This window comes from Acartia tonsa, chromosome 15, assembly GCF_053477335.1.
Source record: "Acartia tonsa isolate MP-2025a chromosome 15, ASM5347733v1, whole genome shotgun sequence".
NCBI lineage: Eukaryota > Metazoa > Arthropoda > Copepoda > Calanoida > Acartiidae > Acartia > Acartia tonsa.
Window position 1 is genome coordinate 11,690,277 of NC_137274.1, and position 21,001 is coordinate 11,711,277.

Genomic DNA, 21,001 nt, shown 5'->3' on the forward strand with positions numbered 1-21,001 from the left:
CTAGTGGCCTCCCCCCTTCAGTTAATGGGGCAGTTTCCAACCCTTTTTATTATAAGAATAAATATATTACTTGTATTGAATAAAGCCCAACTCTTCAATAACTTAATAGTCTAAAACCTTCCCTGTAGAATTTAAAAGTTTTTAAAAATTGTTCTAAAATAAGTCTATCAATTTTTGAGATCTTACAGAACATACAAACAACTAACTTTCAAAAAACTTTCTTGAGCCTTAAAAATGATTTAAAAAATTATGAAAGCTAAAACTAGTGGGAATAACTTACATCTTATTTTATTTGATATTCTATCTTATTATAAAGAATTTTCAAATTGAATGTTAGAATGTTTTTCATTTTATCATCAATAAATTTTTACTATTCAAAGATTATTATTGTGAAATTTTGAAAAATGTGTTAAATTAAGAAATTAATGAAATTTTTACAGGCCCAAGAGTTTAAACAATAAACTATACAATAATTCAATATAAGAAATTAAGCAAAAGAATATAAAGATAATTAGCACAATAAAAAACATGAAATATTGAAATGTTTGTCTCTTGCTAAAATATATTTATTTAAATTTTACTAAATATTGCTACTTAAGGAATGTTTATCTACATTTGAAATTTAAGAAAAGTTTTTTTTAAAATTCTTCTGAAGTTTCTCTTTAAATAAATAAATTGTCATTATTTTTTCATGTCATTTGAATATCATTTTTCAATATTAATTCAATTACATATGCATTAGAGACAAACAAATTAATATTTAATTGAGTCATCAATTAAATAAAAAAAGTACTAAGTAATTCATTTATACCTAGATTTTGAATGATTATCAATATTTTTTGAATAACTAAATCTGGAAAAAAACTCTTAATTTGCAAGTAAAGCACCTTAATCCCCCCTCACTTTATTTATGAAAACTATGATCAAAATGGCTATTGTATGTCAGATATGACTTTCAAAAAAAGTATAGAATATTAAAAGGGTTTTGTGCTTTGGGTGGGGTTGAAGGTTGCTTCACTGGAAAAATGTGAGATATTACTTAGAGCAGCAGTAATATACTTTTCATTCAGTAAAAAAAGTTTGAAAATTTAGTTGGACATGATATTGTCAAACGTTAATAGAAGAATTTAATAATTTTGAGTTTGAATTTACTTTACATGCTGAAATACCTCTTTTAACATATCAATCCAACTTCCAAAATCAATCAAATACCTGAAAGTAAATTAATCATCAAATTGGTCAGACCAAGAATAAAATATTATCATGAAAAAAATTTTTTTCAGACTTTTAAGTTGTCTAAAATAAACATCAGAGGTGGAGAAAATGACAGAACATTATTTGTAAGAAATCTTTTTATTATCTTTTTGTTTCTAGTCTTATTAGTTGAAGAGAAACACCAATTAAATAAAAAAATCTAGAACCATTCTCAGATAATTTTGTTCAGAAAATATTAATTTTCCACATTCAATAATAGATGTACATGTACCTACTAATATTGAGTCTAGAATATTAAAAAGTACATTTGTTATAAAATTATGTATAAAGTGCAGCTGAGAAATAGAGACTTACTTTCAATGAAGTATTTATCTTCCATTTTTTAACACACACTGCTCTCCTGAGTTGGTTCAACTATAGCCTAAACAAAACACATTTCTAAGAATCTTATTTAACATTTTAAACTTGAGATATTTATGTTGTCATAAACAAATATATTTTTTGTTTAGTACAGTTAGGGAGTTGAATCCATTTTTATAGAAGCAGAAATATAATCTATGATTATGGTTTGGACCCTCTAAAACTGTAATCTACCTTTCCACTTTCCCCTCTCTTGGTGAAGATATCTTCAACGCCGATACGATTTTTGAAATGTAAGATTCTACTTTCCCTTCTCTTGGTGAAGATATCTTCAACGCCGATACGATTTTTGAAATGTAAGATTCCACTTTCCCCTCTCTTGGTGAAGATATCTTCAACGCCGATACGATTTTTGAAATTTAAGATTCCACTTTTGCCTCTCTTGGTGAAGATATCTTTAACAAGAGAGACAAAAGTGGAATCTTATATTTCAAAAATCGTTTCGGCGTTGAAGATATCTTCACCAAGAGAGGGGAAAGTGGAAGGGTAGATTACAGTTTTAGAGGGTCCAAACCATAATCATAGATTATATTTCTGCTTCTATAAAAATGGATTCAACTCCCTAACTGTAGTAGTTTTGCAATCTGTTCATAAATTTTATTATATAACAAGAAACGGAGTTGGAACATTATGCTTTGAAGTTTATTTTAGGAGATATTAACCAGAAATTGCATTTTGTGGAATATTGGAAACAGTGATATGTTACCACTGACCTTATTTGAAGGAAAAGTAGCTTTAATATTCTTGAAATTTAAATTACCTTGTCATAATTTGCATTGGGGTTTCCTCAACTACAACAATCAAGTCTTCTCCCTAAATTAAAGTTTACTCTTATTTTACTTAATTTTAAACAGGTTTCTTTTTTATTGACTAAAATAAACAATTTCTAACTTATGTTACAAAAAAATTAAATCTAAAGATTGGGGAATGTTACAGTTTATCTATTGTACAATTTCATTTGTTTAAGGGTTTTTTCTCTCAATAATTGGTAAGTAAATAAATCATTCAAAATCCAATTATATGCCAACAGAAAAACAAATCTTACCTCTTTTTCATTTTCAAGATCAGCAGAGATACTTTCATGACTTGAAATCATTTCTCTGTAACTTGGAATAGTTTGATCTTCTTCACTCTAAAGTAAGAAATTTGATTAATATTTGTATAAAGAAAGGTTTTGTAGGAGAGTGGGAGGGGAGGGTCAAACTATTATCTAACTGTTTTTTTTCTGTTTTATTTTATGTTTGATAAAGATAGATTGCTCTAGAGAACTGACTTTTTAAATTGGATTATTATACATAATTAAGAATTTTAATATCAGCATCCTGACTGGGTCATACAGGTACAAAGCAAAAAATATGATTTTTTAAAGACCTTTTCTAGTAATTTTATTTTTAAGAAAAGGGTTTATTTACTTTTTTCAACGATTTCTTTTTTTCATTGGTGTTTTCAGTTTGTTCTGGTCCTGACTTCAAGTCATCCATGGGTTGGGTTCCATCAACTTTGGAATGAATAAACTTGAAATTGTCAAACTCCTTCTCTACTTCTTCAAGGGGTCTTCCACACAAAGTATTTTCCAGAGTTATTCCTATTTAGAATATACCATCAGCATTTAAAAGTATATACAAAGTAGAACAATGTCTGTCTGTCTATCTATCTGTTTGTTTGTACTGAAGATTCTTGCTAACCGCTGAACCGATTTAGGAAAGGTTTATAATTATCTTCAGGGAGGGTACCTCCACCCTCCCAATAGAAATAGCCCCTAGAAAAAAATTTCCCCCCCCCCAATTTTTTTTAAAACTAAAATTAAAAATGCGAATTGGGGCAACTCCCCGCCCCAAATTTTTTTTTTAACTCCCCTCTCCTCAAGTGCCCCTAGAGGCGAAGCTGCTAGTTTTTTAATATAGGATTTTAGAAAGATATAATCTATTAGACAAAAGTATATAAAATTAATAATGATTTTCTGCAAAGTACTAAGTAGAATAACTAACCTCTCCCATCCCCCTCCCACTATCATAAAAAATATTATAACACTTTCCAATCTGATCTAACCTGAGTAATCTTCAAATTTAATTCCACATCCTGATACTGTAATTTTCTGCATTCTGTCACAACAAATTATTCTTGACAGGAATGAGAACTCACACTTGTCTTCAGTTTTTACAGGCCCATTAATTTCATGCCAGACATGCAATTTTGAATAGTACAAAACCTAAACATTTTCAATTACTTATTAACAAAGAATTTATAATATTAATTATTGGTAATGAATTAAAAACATGTGAACTAATTTTATGAAAAATTCATATCATTTATACTTTGTTGGTTTTAACCTTTAAACTATTTGATTCTTTTAAATACTTTATAATCTAGTAGAAAACTCATAATTAACTCTTTAGAAAGGATTTGACAAATCTAAGGGAAAATTGTATTATTGATAATAAATCAATGCAAGTTTTTGATTGCAAATTTTACCTCAATCAAAACAACAAAAATCCAGGACAGATTAACAAAGATGGCTGCTGAGGTGAAGGAGCTGTGGTTGAATTCATCTTGGGGTGGAAACAATGTAGGTGCAATGAAAGGTAACACTGTCAAAGTAAAGTTTTCCAAGAATATCAACATATAGAAAAAACAGGTTGATAAAAATTTGTATTTTGAATGGTGTAGTGTGGATGAGTTGTAATGAATGTCCACTTGAAGGAAACTTGAACATAAGCAGCTGATGATAATCTGAATCTTCCTCTTATGTGTTTTTACTTGGTTCTGTAGCCATTCTAGAATCCCAATATTCCGTCTGTTCATTGTTGTCTCTTTCATCTCTTTTTTTCGCGACTCAAATACAACTTTTACTGTGATTAAACATAGAAAGTGAAATAACAGGAAACATGTGTATTTGTACCAGCCAGGAACAGTCATAAGCATCAAATTCGTTATGACTAATATTCTAGCAACAACCTGCAATACAACACTGGGGAATAGTAGAACAAGTAGCTTCATTTTTTTCAATAATCCAAGGCCTGGCTTTTCAAGTTTCTTCATGGCATGACTTAAACTTAGCATAACCACAGTGAATAATATCTTTCCAAGTGAAGTTTCAACATCTGATTCTGATTCATAGAGTCCAAAACTAATAATACTCCACACACCATTGAGGCCAGCAGAGAACAGATCTGTCCATGATTTCTGAGAGATGCAACCAAATATCGGAAGGAGAACCCAAAGTTGGATGGTCAGTTGAATGATGTTTTCGAATGACATCTCCAACACCTTCACCATATTCCATAAGTTTTCTGTCTTGAATTTAGTCTGGATTGTCCTAGTTGGGGTGGTTGCAATTTTATTTTCAAGTTGATAGGACATCAGTAGAAAAATAGGCCATAGAAGTTTTGCTAGAATTTTCATGATGTAGAGGAAAACAGTAACTAACATTCTGTGAAGAGTCTCATACTTATTCTCAGAGGAATTAACTTTTGCAATAAGGTTGTCAACATGAGTGGTGGGAACTAAAACAGCTCCAATAGCGTACATTACTCCATTCAGAATCAAAATGGAGAGAGTCATCCCAGAAGCAATATCATATTCCTTTGTTAAATCCATAGAACCAACAGAGTTGTTACACCATAATTCCATATCTTCCTTTGAATTTGAAGAATTGTAGTCTTTAAAGTCCACATACAACTGGAAATCTGAAAAGAAATCCCACAAATAGGGCAAGATTGAGACAAGCAGTGTCTGAAAGATAACTGAGAACCCAATCTTCATTTTCTCAAAACAGCTTTTCTCAGAGGTGTCATTCTGTCCATCTTTTTTTGAGCAACATGACAATTTTCCTTTGACTGCTTCAATTGTGTTATTACATTTACCAGTGGATTCTCCTCTTATTTTGTCAACTAGTTCCAGCTTTAAAGGATCTTCTTGAGTATTTTCTCTGAGACACTGAATGACTGATTCAGTATCTTGGCCATGAAGAATTTTTTCACACTCAAGCATATCTAATGCTAATTTGAAATCCTTATTAAGAATAGCTACATTTAAACAGGACATTCTCATTCCATCAAGGTCTTCATGTGTGTGAAATATTTGGAATACATCTTGAAATGTGAGCCCAATTTCATCTCTTTTCTGTTGAAGTATCCCGATCAATACATGTAAAAATTGTTGGTTATACTTGGCACATGCTTGGATGTGTTGAACCATAAATTTAATAATTTGTGCTCTCTCTGCAGGATTTCTTCTTAGTATCTTCATTATATCTTCCTCTGTAAGGTTCTTTGTATAATTTCCTAAGAAAAATAATTTTAAAGAGATCATGAAGCAATTTTTCAAAATGTATTTTTTTTCACTTTTTCCTATGTCTTAAGTAATTTTCATAGAATAATGCATTAAAATTCCATTAATTTTATTAAATTTGAAGATCAATTTCACAGGATTTTGATGCTTAAATCTTTGCACAAAAAAGGGAAAATGAGCAACAAAATTGAAACTCTACAAATATTGTTGTAATAATCCTCTTTTAAAATTTGTTTTTAAACTTGGTTTAAAACTAAATACAAAACTTGCATTACTTTTATAAAATTGTTGACCAATTTTCTTTTCATAAATGTAAGTATGATGACTAAAGAAACATGGTTTAAGAATAACATTTAAGAGGAATATTATGCAAATATACAAGCTATATTTTTTCTCTTGAAGTTGAACCATAAATTTAGTGATTTGAGTTAGAAATTTCACATCTCTCATCACAAACATTCTTTTGTCACACACACTCACACCTCCAACAACAACCCCCCCCCCACATGCCCAAACATTACACCAAACTTAACACACTCACTCCAATATAGAGTTAGGCTTTTAACTTTAAGATCAAAATAAATTCTTTTAAAGATTTACAAGAAAATTTTTAAATTTGTTTTATTTTTTACATGAATGCAGAATTTGGTTTTTTTCTTAAAATAGTTTAGATTGATGTGCATTGTTATGTCATTTTAAAAAGCTACAAATTCTTTATTAATTTTTACTACAGTTCTTCACAAGTCAGTGCATTTGTTCTTATTTAATGCATTTATTATTCAGTTTACCAACAAAAAGTTGATTTATATTGTTATGTTCAGAAAATTTGAAAAATCTTTTTGATTTAATTCAATATTTGTCATCTTTTAAGGCAATATTTGTACAGATTTCTCTTTAATTGTCATATACCTATAAATTGAAATAAACTTATTGCAAATTCATGTGCACTTTAAAACTAGCATCTACAATCCTAGTAAAAAGCCCCTAAGGGCGCTTTAAGGAAGGATTGGGGGTGATTTCTCTTATGAGGGTGAAGGTTTTCTCTCCCATTATAGTTGTAACCCTCCCATGTACCTACAAGAAGCTACACTGTAAAGGAGAACTATATGGGTCCAGCAAATAGCTACGTTTATATCAGGATTATAACAAAATATCTTTCTAAAATACACTAATTTTAAACAATTTCTACCAGTATTATAATTATTGAAGTTTTAAAAGTTGAAATGAATTTAAATTTTTTAGTTTTAATCAGTACACAGAGAAAAGTCATGTAATTTTGTGCATTTAACACAGTATTAAAGTGATCACGAAGCAAGTTTGAAAAATTTTGATATATATTTGGAATTACTTAGTTATTTAGAATTATGACAAAAATTTTGCCAAATTTGATACAAAAAGTGCCTTAGAACTTCTAATTTTAAATTTGCTACAGTACCAAAAAAAAGTCAGTTACACAATTGTGTGCTAAACAAACTTTTAGATTTGTTGGCATTTCTCTTAACACAGTTAGAGTTAATAAAATTCAAACTGAAAAAATAGAGATAAATTTCTGCTTTTTACACAGTTGTTATCAATTTTGCTTATTGACAACTGAAAAAGTTGCAATAAAAGTTTAAAATGTTGGACCAAATGACTAAAAAGATATTTCTCAGCTTAATTTAGTGCAACTAACATATCAGGCAATTAGAACAAGTGAATAATAATGTATTAGAGAAACACAACTAAGGGGGCCCTCAAATGGTCTTAGAGAGATGTAGTACCTATTAGTAATGCACAGATAAAATCAGTATGATTTTTGTTATCAATGTTGTGTCAAAGTGCCTCCATAAAATGAAACTTCTATGGACCATTTTACATCTTCTACTTACTAAAATCACCGACTAGCTACTTTAAATAAAGATAAAAAGTTAAGACACGTTCTTTAAAGAAATTTGCATATTTAGAAAGTTTTATACACACAAAAAAACAAAGGAGCAAGTGCAGATATCAAAACGGGAACAGACAAGGAAAATGCTTCATTTTGCTAGGCTCAGAGCAATTTGGAAATCTAACAAATATACAAAAGGACAAGGTTAAGGATGTAAAATAGAATGTCAAATCTGTCCTTTTATATGGTGCTGAATGCTGGATATGTTGATAATGTTGCTGATATGAAAAAGTTAATTGTTTTTCATAATAAGAGTCCTAGAAGAATATGCAAAACATACTGGCCAGACATTAAAAGTGTTTGATCTTGCTGGTACATGTGCTGAGAATGATACCAAAACTAAAGGATAGAGAAGAAGCTGGAGGATGCCAACCTAGCTTAGGAGGATGTGAAGGAGACAGCCCAGTAATGGAAAAATCTTGTCAAGGCCTAATATTCCCCATAGAAATGAAAAGTTGGTACAATTACAATACTCTAGAACAATATTATCATATTTTGATCTGTTTAATTAAGAAAATTTGATTAATAACTTTAAAAATGAATTAAGCTTTGAAAAATGATTTTATCACTTTTTATGAAATTCATTAAAAACTTAGGTAATAAATTTTTATATTTCTTCATAAAAACTCAAAACAAATTATTTCAAAACTATCTTTTACTATTTTGGAAACAGAGGATCTCATAACACACCCCACCCGAAGGCGTGTTAGGTTAGAAAAAAAACCCTGCAGAAACGGTTTACACAGGATGTACTGGGACCTTATGGTGAGTTCAGAACACATGCTTTCCCTAAATTGAGTTAGTACCTTCCCATAGTAGAAAATTTTAAAATTATTTTTGGTGATCAAATTTTACTTTTATTTTTAGACCACCTTCACCTAACCTGCTTTATTGTCTTATTTTGCCTTTCATGTTTATCCTGCAAATTTGCTCACATTACAGTTGAAATGACAGATATTGGAGCTTTCTAAAAAGGTCTCTAACATTTTTCTAGCTCTAATACTTTTTGAGATATCTTATTTCAAAGTATTGTTGTAAAAAACATCTTTTACACAGCAAAAAGTTGAAATAAAAAATTAGTTATTTTAGAGAAAATTACAAGTATCTTCATGTAAATCTTTCTAATATTGGTCCAAATTGACCAAATTGGACAGTTAAGGTGCCTAAAACTATCTACATTCAATGGACAATCCAAATCCACACTTTTTAAGACTTTATAAGTCAACAGGAGCATGAAGTGAATTTTGAAAATGCTAAAGGAAAAAATATTTGCTGTTTATTTAAATAAATTGAAATTTAATTGACTTTAGCAAGGTTTTTAAGATAAGTTATGGTGTAAAAAGTTGTGACTTTGTAATGAGAAAGCCAATAAAACACAATCATATGATATTTTGAACCAATAGAAACATATCTTAAGAAAAATAGACATAATCATTGAAAATAAACAAAAAATTTGTTAGAATTTTAAGCATTACCAAGCAGTTTACAAATGTAATCTACTAATTCTAGTAATTTTTTCTAAGAATAGTTGATTGGCCTTTTAAATTTTTTATAACCTTATGAAACAAAATTAGTTTTTGCCACCTTAAATAAGAAATCATAGTATTTTAAAGACTTTCATGGATAATCTCATATATAATAAAAGGATCAATTTATTCTTAAGCCACATTTTTTTTTGTTAATATACACTATTAGGTACTCTAAACTAATACTGAGATTTTTAAAAATAATAAATCATAATCAATTATGAGTTTCTTGTACCTTAAAACACATTTTACATTATTAAAAATGCCTAAAAAGTGATTTATAATTAAAATTAAATTACATTTGTTTCTTTGATATTACATTTTAGTTTTCTCCTGTTGACTTATAAAGTCTCAAAAAGTGTGGATTTGGATTGTCCATTGAATGTAGATAGTTTTAACTGTCCAATTTGGTCAATTTGAAGCAAAATTAGAAAGATTTACATGAAGATACTTGTAATTTTCTCTAAAATAACTAATTTTTTATTTCAGCTTTTTGCTGTGTAAAAGATGATTTTACAACAATACTTTGAAATAAGATATCTCAAAAAGTATTAGAGCTAGAAAAATGTTAGAGACCTTTTTAGAAAGCTCCAATATCTGTCATTTCAACTGTAATGTGAACGAATTTGCATGATTAACATGAAATTCAAAATAAGACAATAAAGCAGGTTAGGTGAAGGTGGTCTAAAAATAAAAGTAAAATTTGATCACCAAAAGTAATTTTAAAATTTTCTACTATGGGAAGGTACTAACTCAATTTAGGGAAAGCATGTTCTGAACTCACCATAAGGTCCCAGTACATCCTGTGTAAACCGTTTCTGCGTGGGGTTTTTTCTAACCTAACATGCCTTCGGGTGGGGTGTGATAAATTACAAATATTTCAATTAGATTGGAAAATTTTTTTATTTTAGATAGAAATGGTAATTATTTGATAGAGATATTCACAATCATTTCCCTAGAATCATCTTCTTTTTGTGAAATAATCAAAGTAAATTTACTGTAAGAATTCACTTACCTTCATCAATGTCAGAAATTTGAACCCCATGATATAACATCAAGGTCAGAATATCTCTCCTTTCATCATTATTTTCTGATATCTGTAGAGCAGTTCTTCCTGAAAATATTAATTATTTATCTTTCACTAATTACTCGTTTTCAGTATTCTACTATTTTCTTTGCAAATGTTTATTAAAACTTTTAAAAGCCTTCTAATTTTTATTTTATGGATGATTTCTATATACATTTTATGAAACTTATACTTCGTGTCCTACAAACCTGGAAAAAAAGATTAAATCATTTGAGAAGGAGTGATTTCATACCCTAAACATTACCTTGCAACAAAAAAGCATAAAAATCTCACAAATTTAGTAAAGGGTTGATTTACCCCCAAAATTTTTATAAAACTTTTTTATTTTAACCCCCCCCCCCCTTTGAAATTTATCCCTACCTTGGGGGTGACCCCAACTATTTAGTAGGGGGTTTTTATCCCCCCCAAACAATTTTAACAGAATATATAACCCCATCCCCCCCAAATAAATAATCCCTAAAAAATTCTTTGCTTCATACACATTTCTACTTCCACTATTAAGATTTTTTACCACCCTCCCATTATGAAAAGGCTTGAATGTTCTTCATCAAATACTAAAAATTTCCACCAGATTAAAACAGTTATGAACTATGATAAAAAATACATGGTTTAGTTTTAATGGCAAACAATGCACTGGGTCTGTCTAAATAATGTCTATTCAAATAAAAAATTTTTCCAAAATAGTAAAAAAAAATTTTTAATCAAAATTATTTTTGAAGCTTCCATGAAATAGATAAATCAACTTGAACAAACATTTCAGAAAATATATAAATCTTTTTTCTAGGGGAAATTTTTCTTTGCAGGCTGCCAGGGTTTTGTTACCTCACCAAAAATAGTTAAAAACCTACCAGGACTTGTAAGTTGTTTATTGTGTTTTCATGAATAAGATTAATATACTACTAAATATTTATAGTACTTTCATTATCAAATTATGGGGGTTAATATCCCCCAATCCCACATCTGAACAGATTACAGGGGGTTATTTACCCCACCCAACAGATTTCAGGGGGGGTTTAACTGTTTACCCACCCCAATTCCAAATTACCCCCACCTAAAAAAATTTCCACTTTCCTCAAATAAAAAAGCATGGACGCCCTTGTTGGGGCAGTGAGGGTTCAAAATAATACAAATATTTTGATACATGATTATATATGCTTAACCCTTAACGGTCAGGGGGGGTGGGGCGTTGAACGCCCCCCCATCCCGTTTTTTCTATCTCATTTTCTGTGTGTGAAAGATAAAGAGCCCAAACTGCTTGACTTTTTAAGTGTGGGTATGACACATAACTGAGAGTTGGAATTTTTTAAATATCTCCATCCTGGCGGGCACAGGATGCCAGCAAATCTGGCAGGGTCATCCAGGTAAAGAGCAAAAGTATTTTTTTGACTTAAACAAAGCATTTTATCTTACCAAAATACTAAAATATCCTCTAGTAGTACATCCTCATATTAAATACAGGTGTTCAAGTCAATTTTAGGTTCCAGGTATGATCCTGCAGATCCTGATCCTCCAGGTCTCCAGAAATCTTTAAAAGGCTCCTGTGGCCGCAATTTTTGACTTAGAGACTTCAAATTTTAAACTTAAGCTTTTCTTAAATGTCTACATAATGTATTTAAATTTCATAAAGATCCGCCGCCGTTTTCCCGCCCACCGCCGACTGCAGCGGCTGGCAGCTGCCAAGTACAGCTTCGGCCGCTGAAATTTATATTTTGATATTTCTAATATAAAATTTACCTAAAGATAAACATTTTCTGCAAAAAAAATTTTCTTCTAGATTCAAAAGTAAAAAAATTACAGCCTTTTGAAATTTTTGAGTAAAAAAGGACCTAAAAACAAAGGTTGTTAAATAAAAGGGTGAAGGAAGCGAAAATTGACTTTGAATTACTTCAGGTCGGAAATTCATCATAACACAGGGGACTAGCACAAAAAATTTTAGCCCTCTAGCTCTAATAGGAACTAAGATAATATGGGGGAGCGTTCAACTGATTAAGGTGCGGCAAGGGGCCCGACTGTTAAGGGTTAAAGGAACCCTGCAAGAAACTGACTACTAAAAGACTGCCATGAGTAGACTCAATACATAAAATTTGAAGCCTCCAGCTTCAATAACAGATAGTATAGACATTTTAAAATGATATTTTTAGCACAATGAAAATTTTGAAAGTTTTTCATTGCTAATAATAAAAATTTCATTATTAAAATATGACGCCTAGAAAGATAAATATTAGCTTATTTTTGGCAGAAACTTTGGATGCCAATAACTGATAACATTTTCAAAATAAAAACACCCTTCTTTATAGTCAAAATCATTAAAAAAAATTCAGTTTAATTTGTGTTGTTCTAAGATTACTGTAGTCTGAGAATGCCAGCCTTTATGATTTGCAGCCAATTAGAAGGCCAAGTCCACGCTAAGTCCGCTAAACAACCAATCAAAGCTGAGCATCTGTATTACTTACATTAGTTTCATTTTTTCCTGCTATGATTTTATGTTTACAAATTTAATTTAAACCAAATTTTTAAAAGAGATTTTGACTATGGGATGGGGTGTATTTTTTTCAGTTACTGGCAAAAAGTTTCTGAAAAAAATAAGCTTTTAATTTTTCTTCTAGATGACGTAATTTAATATTGAAGCTTTAAATTTAAGCTGAAGGCTTTAAATTTTTGGTATTGGGTCTACTTGTGGCAGTCTTTCATCAGTTAAAGCAGTGTAATTCTTGCAGGGTTCCTTTAATCTATATTTCAGTGACATGAGAAGAGGACCAGATAATGATTAAATGGTGTTCCAGAACTCCAGCCAATTTTATGGTATAAATTATAACTTTGGTAGCAAATTAATATAGGGGTTAAGATTTTGGTGTGACAAAATTCCTTTTTTTTTCTCTCATTTAGTTTCATGTGTAATAGAATCTTTGAAAAACTTTAATTAATTAATCAAGGAAGAGGAGATTAGCATATTTGCCTTCCCTCTCATTTTTGCTCCCACAATAGATTGAGAACTCTCCGAGGTCCTGTTTTTTTAAGGTTAATAATGAATTATGTATTTTACCATGCTATAATTCACTTAATACACAATAGTTTTAGCCAGTAGGGGGTTATAGGGAGTTGGAGGGTTGACTTGACAGTAGATTGAAAACTCTCTGAGGTCCTGTTTTTTTTAAGGTTAATAATAAATTATGTATTTTACCATGTTATAATTCACTTAACACACAATAGTTTTAGCCAGTAGGGGGTTATAGGGAGTTAAAGGGTTGACTTACTTAATCTTATTTTTATATTTGTCATGCTGTTATTACTGTGTTTTTTATATTTACTTTTTTATTATGCGGAATAATAAACTGTGATGAATATTGAGTAATAGCCTTACTAACTTTGTTAACCCCCATTCTTATTTTATTTTGTCCTGCTGTCATTATTACTGTATTTTTATATGTTCAACTGAAAAAAACCTGCTTATGTTCAACCCGCACAAAGTAATGACCAATTTAACTTTGGGCTTGGGAATGAAGTAGAGGTTAGAAACAACAATATGATGTTTGGCTGGGAAACCGCTAACGGACCAGTCAGGCGGATGATTCTGAATTCCCGCAGACCAGCAAAAATTTGCACCTGGAATGTTCGGACAATGTTTCAGTCAGGCCAGACAGAAAACATTTGCTGAGAAATGCTAAAAGCCAAGGTTGACATCCTGGCTATCACCGAATCAAGGTGGACAAACAATGGAGAGTTTAAACATCATTCTGGCTTGAAAATACTATACTCAGGTCATATGAATGAGGATCTAGGCCATAATCAAGGGGTGGCTCTTATGCTGACCAAGCAAGCAGAGCAGGCCATGATTAGTTGGCAACCCCATGGTCCTAGAATTATGGAGGCTGACTCTTCAAGAGGAAGATGGAGTGGAAGATATTTGGCAAGGTATCAAAAAAGTTTATAATGATACTAGCCAAGAAAAATTAGGTTTCAAAAAGGCTAACCAAAAGCCGTGAATCACTCAAAGATCCATTGATCTCATGGATCAAAGAAGAGAGGTAAGACAAAAGACACTCTCTAGAAACTCTCCAGAAGATAAAGACCTGTATAAGAGGCTCAGCAGGGAAATCCAAAAAAGTGTCAGAATTGACAAAAAAGAACACTTGGAAAACCTTGCCTTGTAAGCAGAAAATGCTGCTAATCAAAATAGAATGAAAGATGTTTTTGAGATTACTAAGAGCATTGTAGGTAAAGTACACAAATCAGGATCACACATCAGGGACAAGGATGGTTCACTCCTTAAATATGATGAGGATATTCTAAATAGATGGGCAGAGCATTTCAATGAACTGCTGAATCTTCCAGTTCCAGAGGAAGAAACTGAGATTCCACCCTCAGATGCACTTGACATTGACTGTCGCGCGCCAAATCTATTGGAAATCAAAGAGGCCATTAAAAGTTTGAAAAATAACAAGACCGCTGGACCTGATAACATCCCAGCTGAGGTCATGAAAGCAGACCTAGACACATCTGCTGAGGCATTCCTACCTTTGATCACTAAGATATGGAATGATGAGTTATGCCCAGAGGACTGGAAAATGGACATATCTCAATACTGGCCAAAAAAGGAGGCTTGACCCAATGTGGAAACTACAGAGGGACAATGCTTTTTTCAGTACCTGGCTGTATCCTTAGTAAGATTCTTCTTAATAGAATAAAGAAGAAGGTTAATGAAAAGCTAAGACCTAATCAGGCTGGATTTAGACCAAACCGTTCCACTATTGATCAGATAACCTCTCTAAGAATCATCATAGAGCAATCCAAGGAATGGAACTCTGAGCTTTTTGTAAACTTCATTGACTACAAAAAAGCATTTGATTCTTTAGACAGGAAATCTCTTTGGAAGATCTGCCGACACTATGGCATTCCAGAAAAGATAATCAATATCATTAAAGCTATCTATCATAAAGGAGGTGGAAATGTTATGTATAAAGGTAAACTATCAACCTTTTTTGAGATTGTAACAGGTGTCAGACAAGGATGCCTTCTCTCTCCCTTCCTTTTTCTCGTTCCCAATGACTTGATCATGAAGAACTGTGAAAGCAATGATGGCATTCGCTGGCAGTTATTTGGCAATCCTAAATATTTGGGAGATCTGGACTTTGCTAATGATATTGCTTTGTTAACAAGCAATATAAGTCAAATGCAAAGAAGGACTAACATGATAGCTGAAACTTCCAAGAAAGTTGGACTTGAAATAAATGTTCCAAAAACTAAAATACTCAGATTAAATGCAAACTCCCAAGAACCAATAACTATTGGAAACCAAATTCTTGAGGATGTTAACTGCTTTGAGTATCTTGGAAGTAAAATTGATGAAGCTGGAGGCACTTTGACAGATGTTAAAGCTAGAATTAACAAATCTAGAACAGCCTTTGCCAGCTTGAACAAAATTTGGAATTCCAACAACATCTCCATAAAGACTAAGTTAAGACTTTTCAAGTCAAATGTTCTCTCTGTTTTGCTGTATGGGGCTGAAACTTGGTTCCTAAACACAGCAGTGGTCTCCAAGCTACAGACATATGTCAACAAATGTCTTAGGAGAATCCACAAGATCTTTTGGCCAAACAAGATCACAAATGCTGAGCTTTTAGAGCGCAGTGATATGTCAGACATTAAACTGACAATAAAACAGAGAAAATGGAGATAGTTGGGGCACACTCTAAGGAAAGGGCAAGATGATTTAACCAATCAAGCCTTGACTTGGGACCCCTTCACAGGAAAAAGGAAACCAGGTAGACCAAAAACAACCTGGAGGAGGGAATTCCTTGAGGAACTGAGAGAAAAGAATTTTTCATCTTTCAGTGAAGCCTCTACTGAGGCCCAATTCAAAGATAAATGGAGATCCATTGTGCGTGGCCTACACTCTGGAAAGAAGAGATAAACGGCGATAATGATGATGATGATAATAAACTTAAATGTATATAGAGTAATATCACCAATAATAAAATAAGTATGGATAAATATGATTAAGTTACCTTCATTATTCTTGACATTCACCTCAGCCCCATGTTGTAGGAGTATACCAACTGTACCCTGGTAGCCTAACCTAGCAGCATGATGCAAAGAAGTATCACCTGAATATTTAGGTAAATATTAATATTAGGTTTGACAAATTTTATTTCTTTTTAAAATCATGTGCATCAGTAGCACAGCTTCATCATTATTAAAGTATTTTTTCACCAATTATGATTACATGATAAAGAGAAAAGTCTAAATTTTTTTAGATTCTTTCTTTCTTGTATTGTATAAATTATAGAGACCTTAACTTATTTGACTACAATATTTTCTCTTTTTTATCCTTTCCCTCTCCCTTAGTAATGTAATCTGGTATAATAAACTTAAATGTCTATTGAGTAATATTACCAATAATAAAGTAAGTATGGATATATATATAATAAACTTACCATCATCACCCTTGACATTCACATCTGCCCCGTGTTGTAGGAGTATATCAACTATACTCTGTTGGCCACTCCAAGCAGCATGATGCAAAGGAGTATCACCTGAATTTTTAGATTATTACTAATGTTAGTCTAGACATATTTTTCAGATTCTTTCAGAGTAGTGCTGCTACTTTATAAATATCATCTTTCAAGATTTTAAAAGATAGGAGTTTAACTTTCATGTAATTTGACAGCCATATTAACTTTATTGACTCTATATAAACCTTTTCCTTTTTTACCCCCTTTCTTATTTTACTTTGTACTGCTGTTTTTACTTTTTTTTTATTTTATTATCAACTGGAATAATATCTTGTATACTAAACTTAAATGTATATTGAGTAATATTACCAATAATAAAGTAAGTATGGTGGATAAATATAATAAACTTACCTTCATCATCCTTGACATGAACATCTGCCCCATGTTGTAGGAGTATATCAACTATACTCTGGCGGCCTGTCCTAGCAGCATCATGCAAAGGAGTCCATCCTGAATATTTAGATTAATATTAATATTAGTCTTGACCATTTTTACATTTGAAGCACAGCTACTTCATCAATGTTGTATTTTTATGTAATAATGAAAGATAGGAGTTAAAATTTTTTTGTATTTTATCAATGTTTGACAGCCATATCAACTTTTTCACTTCTTACAATTTCATTTTTTGAACTCCACTTTTGATGAAGTTAATGAACAGCTTGTCCTGCTGTAGTTACTGTGTTTTTTTAAAGTATAAAAAACTTCTATGTATATGAGGTAATATTACCAATAATAAAGTAAGTATGGATAAATATAATTAACTTACCATCTCTATCCTTGACATGAATATCTGCCCCATGTTGTAGGAGTATATCAACTATATTCTGGTGGCCTCTCTTAGCAGCACGATGCAAAGGAGTATTACCTGAACATTTAGGTTAATATTAACATTAGTCTTGATAAACTTTACCACTTTTTAGATTTTTTTCTACATTTGTAGTGCAGCTACTTCATCAATGTGGTATTTCTTCTGTAATTATGAAAGATAGGAGTTAACATTTATTTTGTATTTTTTCTATGTTTGACAGCCATATTAACTTTATTGACTCTATATAAACCTTTTCCTTTTTTCCCCCCCTTTCTTATTTTACTTTGTCCTGCTGTTTTTACTGTATTTTTTTTTTATTTCAACTGAATTAATATCTGGTATAATAAACTTAAATGTATATTGAGTAATATTACCAATAATAAAGTAAGTATGGATAAATATAATAAACTTACCATCATTACCCTTGACATGAACATCTGCCCCATGTTGTAGGAGTATATCAACTATACCCTGGTGGCCTCTCTCAGCAGCCCAATGCAAAGGAATCCATCCTGAATATTTAGATTAATATTAATATTAGTGTTGACAAACTTTACACATTTTTCAGAACATTTTTCTACATATGTAGCACAGCTATTTCATCAATGTGGTATTTCTTATGTAATTATGAAAAATAGGAGTTTGACAGCCATATTAACTTTGTTGATTTTAAAACATTCCCTTTTTTACCCCCTTTCTTATTTTACTTTGTACTGCTGTTTTTACTCTATTTTTTTATATTTTATTTTCAACTGAATTAATATTTGGTATAATAAATTAAATTCATATTGAGTAATATTACCAATAATAAATTAAGTATGGATAAACATAATTAACTTACCATCTCTATCCTTGACATGAACATCTGCCCCATGTTGTAGGAGTATACCAACTATACCCTGGTGGCCTCTCTCAGCAGCATCATGCAAAGGAGTATTATCTGAACATTTAGGTTAATATTAATATTAGTGTTGACAAACTTTACACATTTATCAGAATCTTTTTCTACATTTGTAGCACAGCTACTTCATCAATGTGGTATTTCTTATGTAATTATGAAAAATAAAAGTTAAATTTGTTTTGTATTTTATCAATGTTTGACAGCCATATTAACTATTGACTCTAAACCATTTCTTTTTTTACCCCCTTTCTTATTTTACCTCGTCCATTTGTTTTCACTGTATTTTTCAACTCTTTTAATATCTGGTATAATAAATGTAAATGTATATTGAGTAATATTACCAATAATAAATTAAGTATGGATAAACATAATAAACTTACCATCAATATTCTTGACATTCACATCTGCCCCATGTTGTAGGAGTATATCAACTATACTCTGGTGGCCACTCCAAGCAGCATTATACAAAGGAGTCCTTCCTGAATATTTAGATTAATATTAATATTAGTGTTGACAAACTATGCACATTTTTCTGAATCTTTTTCTACATTTGTAGCACAGCTACTTCATCAATGTGGTATTTCTTCTGTAAATATGAAAGATAGGAGTTATTTTTTTGTATTTTATTAATGTTTGACAGCCATATTAACTTTATTGACTCTGAACCATTTCCTTTTTTCACTGTCTTTCTTATTTTACTTTGTCCTGCTGTTTTTACTGTATTTTTTTATGTTCAACTCTTTTAAAAACTGGTATAACAATCTTAAATGTCTATTGAGTAATATTACCAATAATAAATTAAGTATGGATAAACATAATTAACTTACCATCTCTATCCTTGACATGAACATCTGCCCCATGTTGTAGGAGTATACCAACTATACCCTGGTAGCCTAACCTAGCAGCATTATACAAAGGAGTATCACCTGAATATTTAGGCTAATATAAATATAAGTCTTGATAAACTTTACCTCTTTTCAGTATTTTTTCTATATTTGTAGCACAGCTACTTCATCAATATGGTATTTCTTCTGTAATTATGAAAAAAAGAAGTTAATTTTTTTGTATTTTTTCTACGTTTGACAGCCATATTAATCTTATTGACTCTGAACCATTTTCTTTTTTCACTATCTTTCTTATTTTACTTTGTCCTGTTGTTTTACTGTAACTTTTTATGTTCAACTGAAACAATATCTGGTATAATAAACTTAAATGTATATTGAGTAATATTACCAATAATAAAGTAAGTATAGATAAATATAATAAACTTACCTATATTATTCTTGACATTCACATCTGCCCCATGTTGTAGGAGTATATCAACTATACTCTGGTGGCCTTGCTGGGCAGCATAATGCAAAGGAGTATCACCTGAATATTTAGGTTGATATTAATGTTAGTGTTGACAAACTTTACACATTTTTCAGAATCTTTTTCTACATTTGTAGCACAGCTACTTCACCAATGTGGTATTTCTTTTGTAATTATGAAAGATAGGAGTTAAAATTTTTTTTGTATTTTATCAATGTTTGACAGCCATATTAACTTTATTGATTCTGAACCATTTCCTTCTTTTCAACCCCTTTCTTATTTTACTTTGTCCTGTTGTTATTACTATCCTTTTTTATCTTCAACTGAAATAATATCTGGTATAATAAACTTAAATGTATATTGAGTAATATTACGAATAATAAAGTAAGTATGGATAAATATAATAAAATTACCCCATTTATTCTTGACATGAACATCTGCCCCATGTTGTAGGAGTATATCAAATATACTCTGGTGGCCTTTATAAGCAGCTTCATGCAAAGGAGTCCATCCTGAATGTTTATATTATTATTGATATTAGTGTTGACAAACTTTTCACACCTTTTTAGATTTTTTTCTACATTTGTAGTGCAGCTACTTCATCAATGTGGTATTTCTTCTGTAATTATGAAAGATAGGAGATAAATTTTTTTGTACTTTTTCTATGTTTGACAGCCATATTAACTTTATTGACTTTAAACCTTTTTTTTAACCCCCTTCTTATTTTACTTTGTCCTGCCGTTTTTAATGTACTTTTTTTATGTTCAACTCTTTATAATGGTTTGATAAACTTAAATTTATATTGAGTAATATTACCAATTATAATACAATTAATTGGTTTTTTTGTATTACTTCTGGTTGTGTCAGAAAAACAGAAAACATAGTTTTATTTGTAACATGTAGATAGATAGACAGGTTGATAGAAAGATACTTAGATAAATATATGGTTATTATCCACATAAAATTTTTTTTTATAATTTAAGTCAACCCCCTTCCCCCCCCCC

At 30.8% G+C, this 21,001-nt stretch overlaps 1 protein-coding gene across 1 annotated transcript; it reads right to left on the reverse strand.

The window, feature by feature from the left end:
* Positions 1–1,629: 1,629 nt before the first annotated feature.
* LOC145306895 (uncharacterized) lies at positions 1,630–20,676 on the reverse strand. The gene is made up of 18 exons (XM_080149237.1): positions 20,655–20,676; positions 20,411–20,509; positions 19,959–20,057; positions 19,514–19,612; positions 19,067–19,165; positions 18,627–18,725; positions 18,199–18,297; positions 17,744–17,842; positions 17,329–17,427; positions 16,900–16,998; positions 16,471–16,569; positions 10,394–10,492; positions 4,108–5,918; positions 3,685–3,844; positions 3,048–3,220; positions 2,681–2,767; positions 2,396–2,448; positions 1,630–1,636 (listed from the first exon to the last, which is right to left on the reverse strand). The coding sequence occupies exons 1-18, from the start codon at positions 20,674–20,676 to the stop codon at positions 1,630–1,632; spliced, it is 3,402 nt and encodes a 1,133-aa protein (XP_080005363.1).
* Positions 20,677–21,001: the final 325 nt, after the last annotated feature.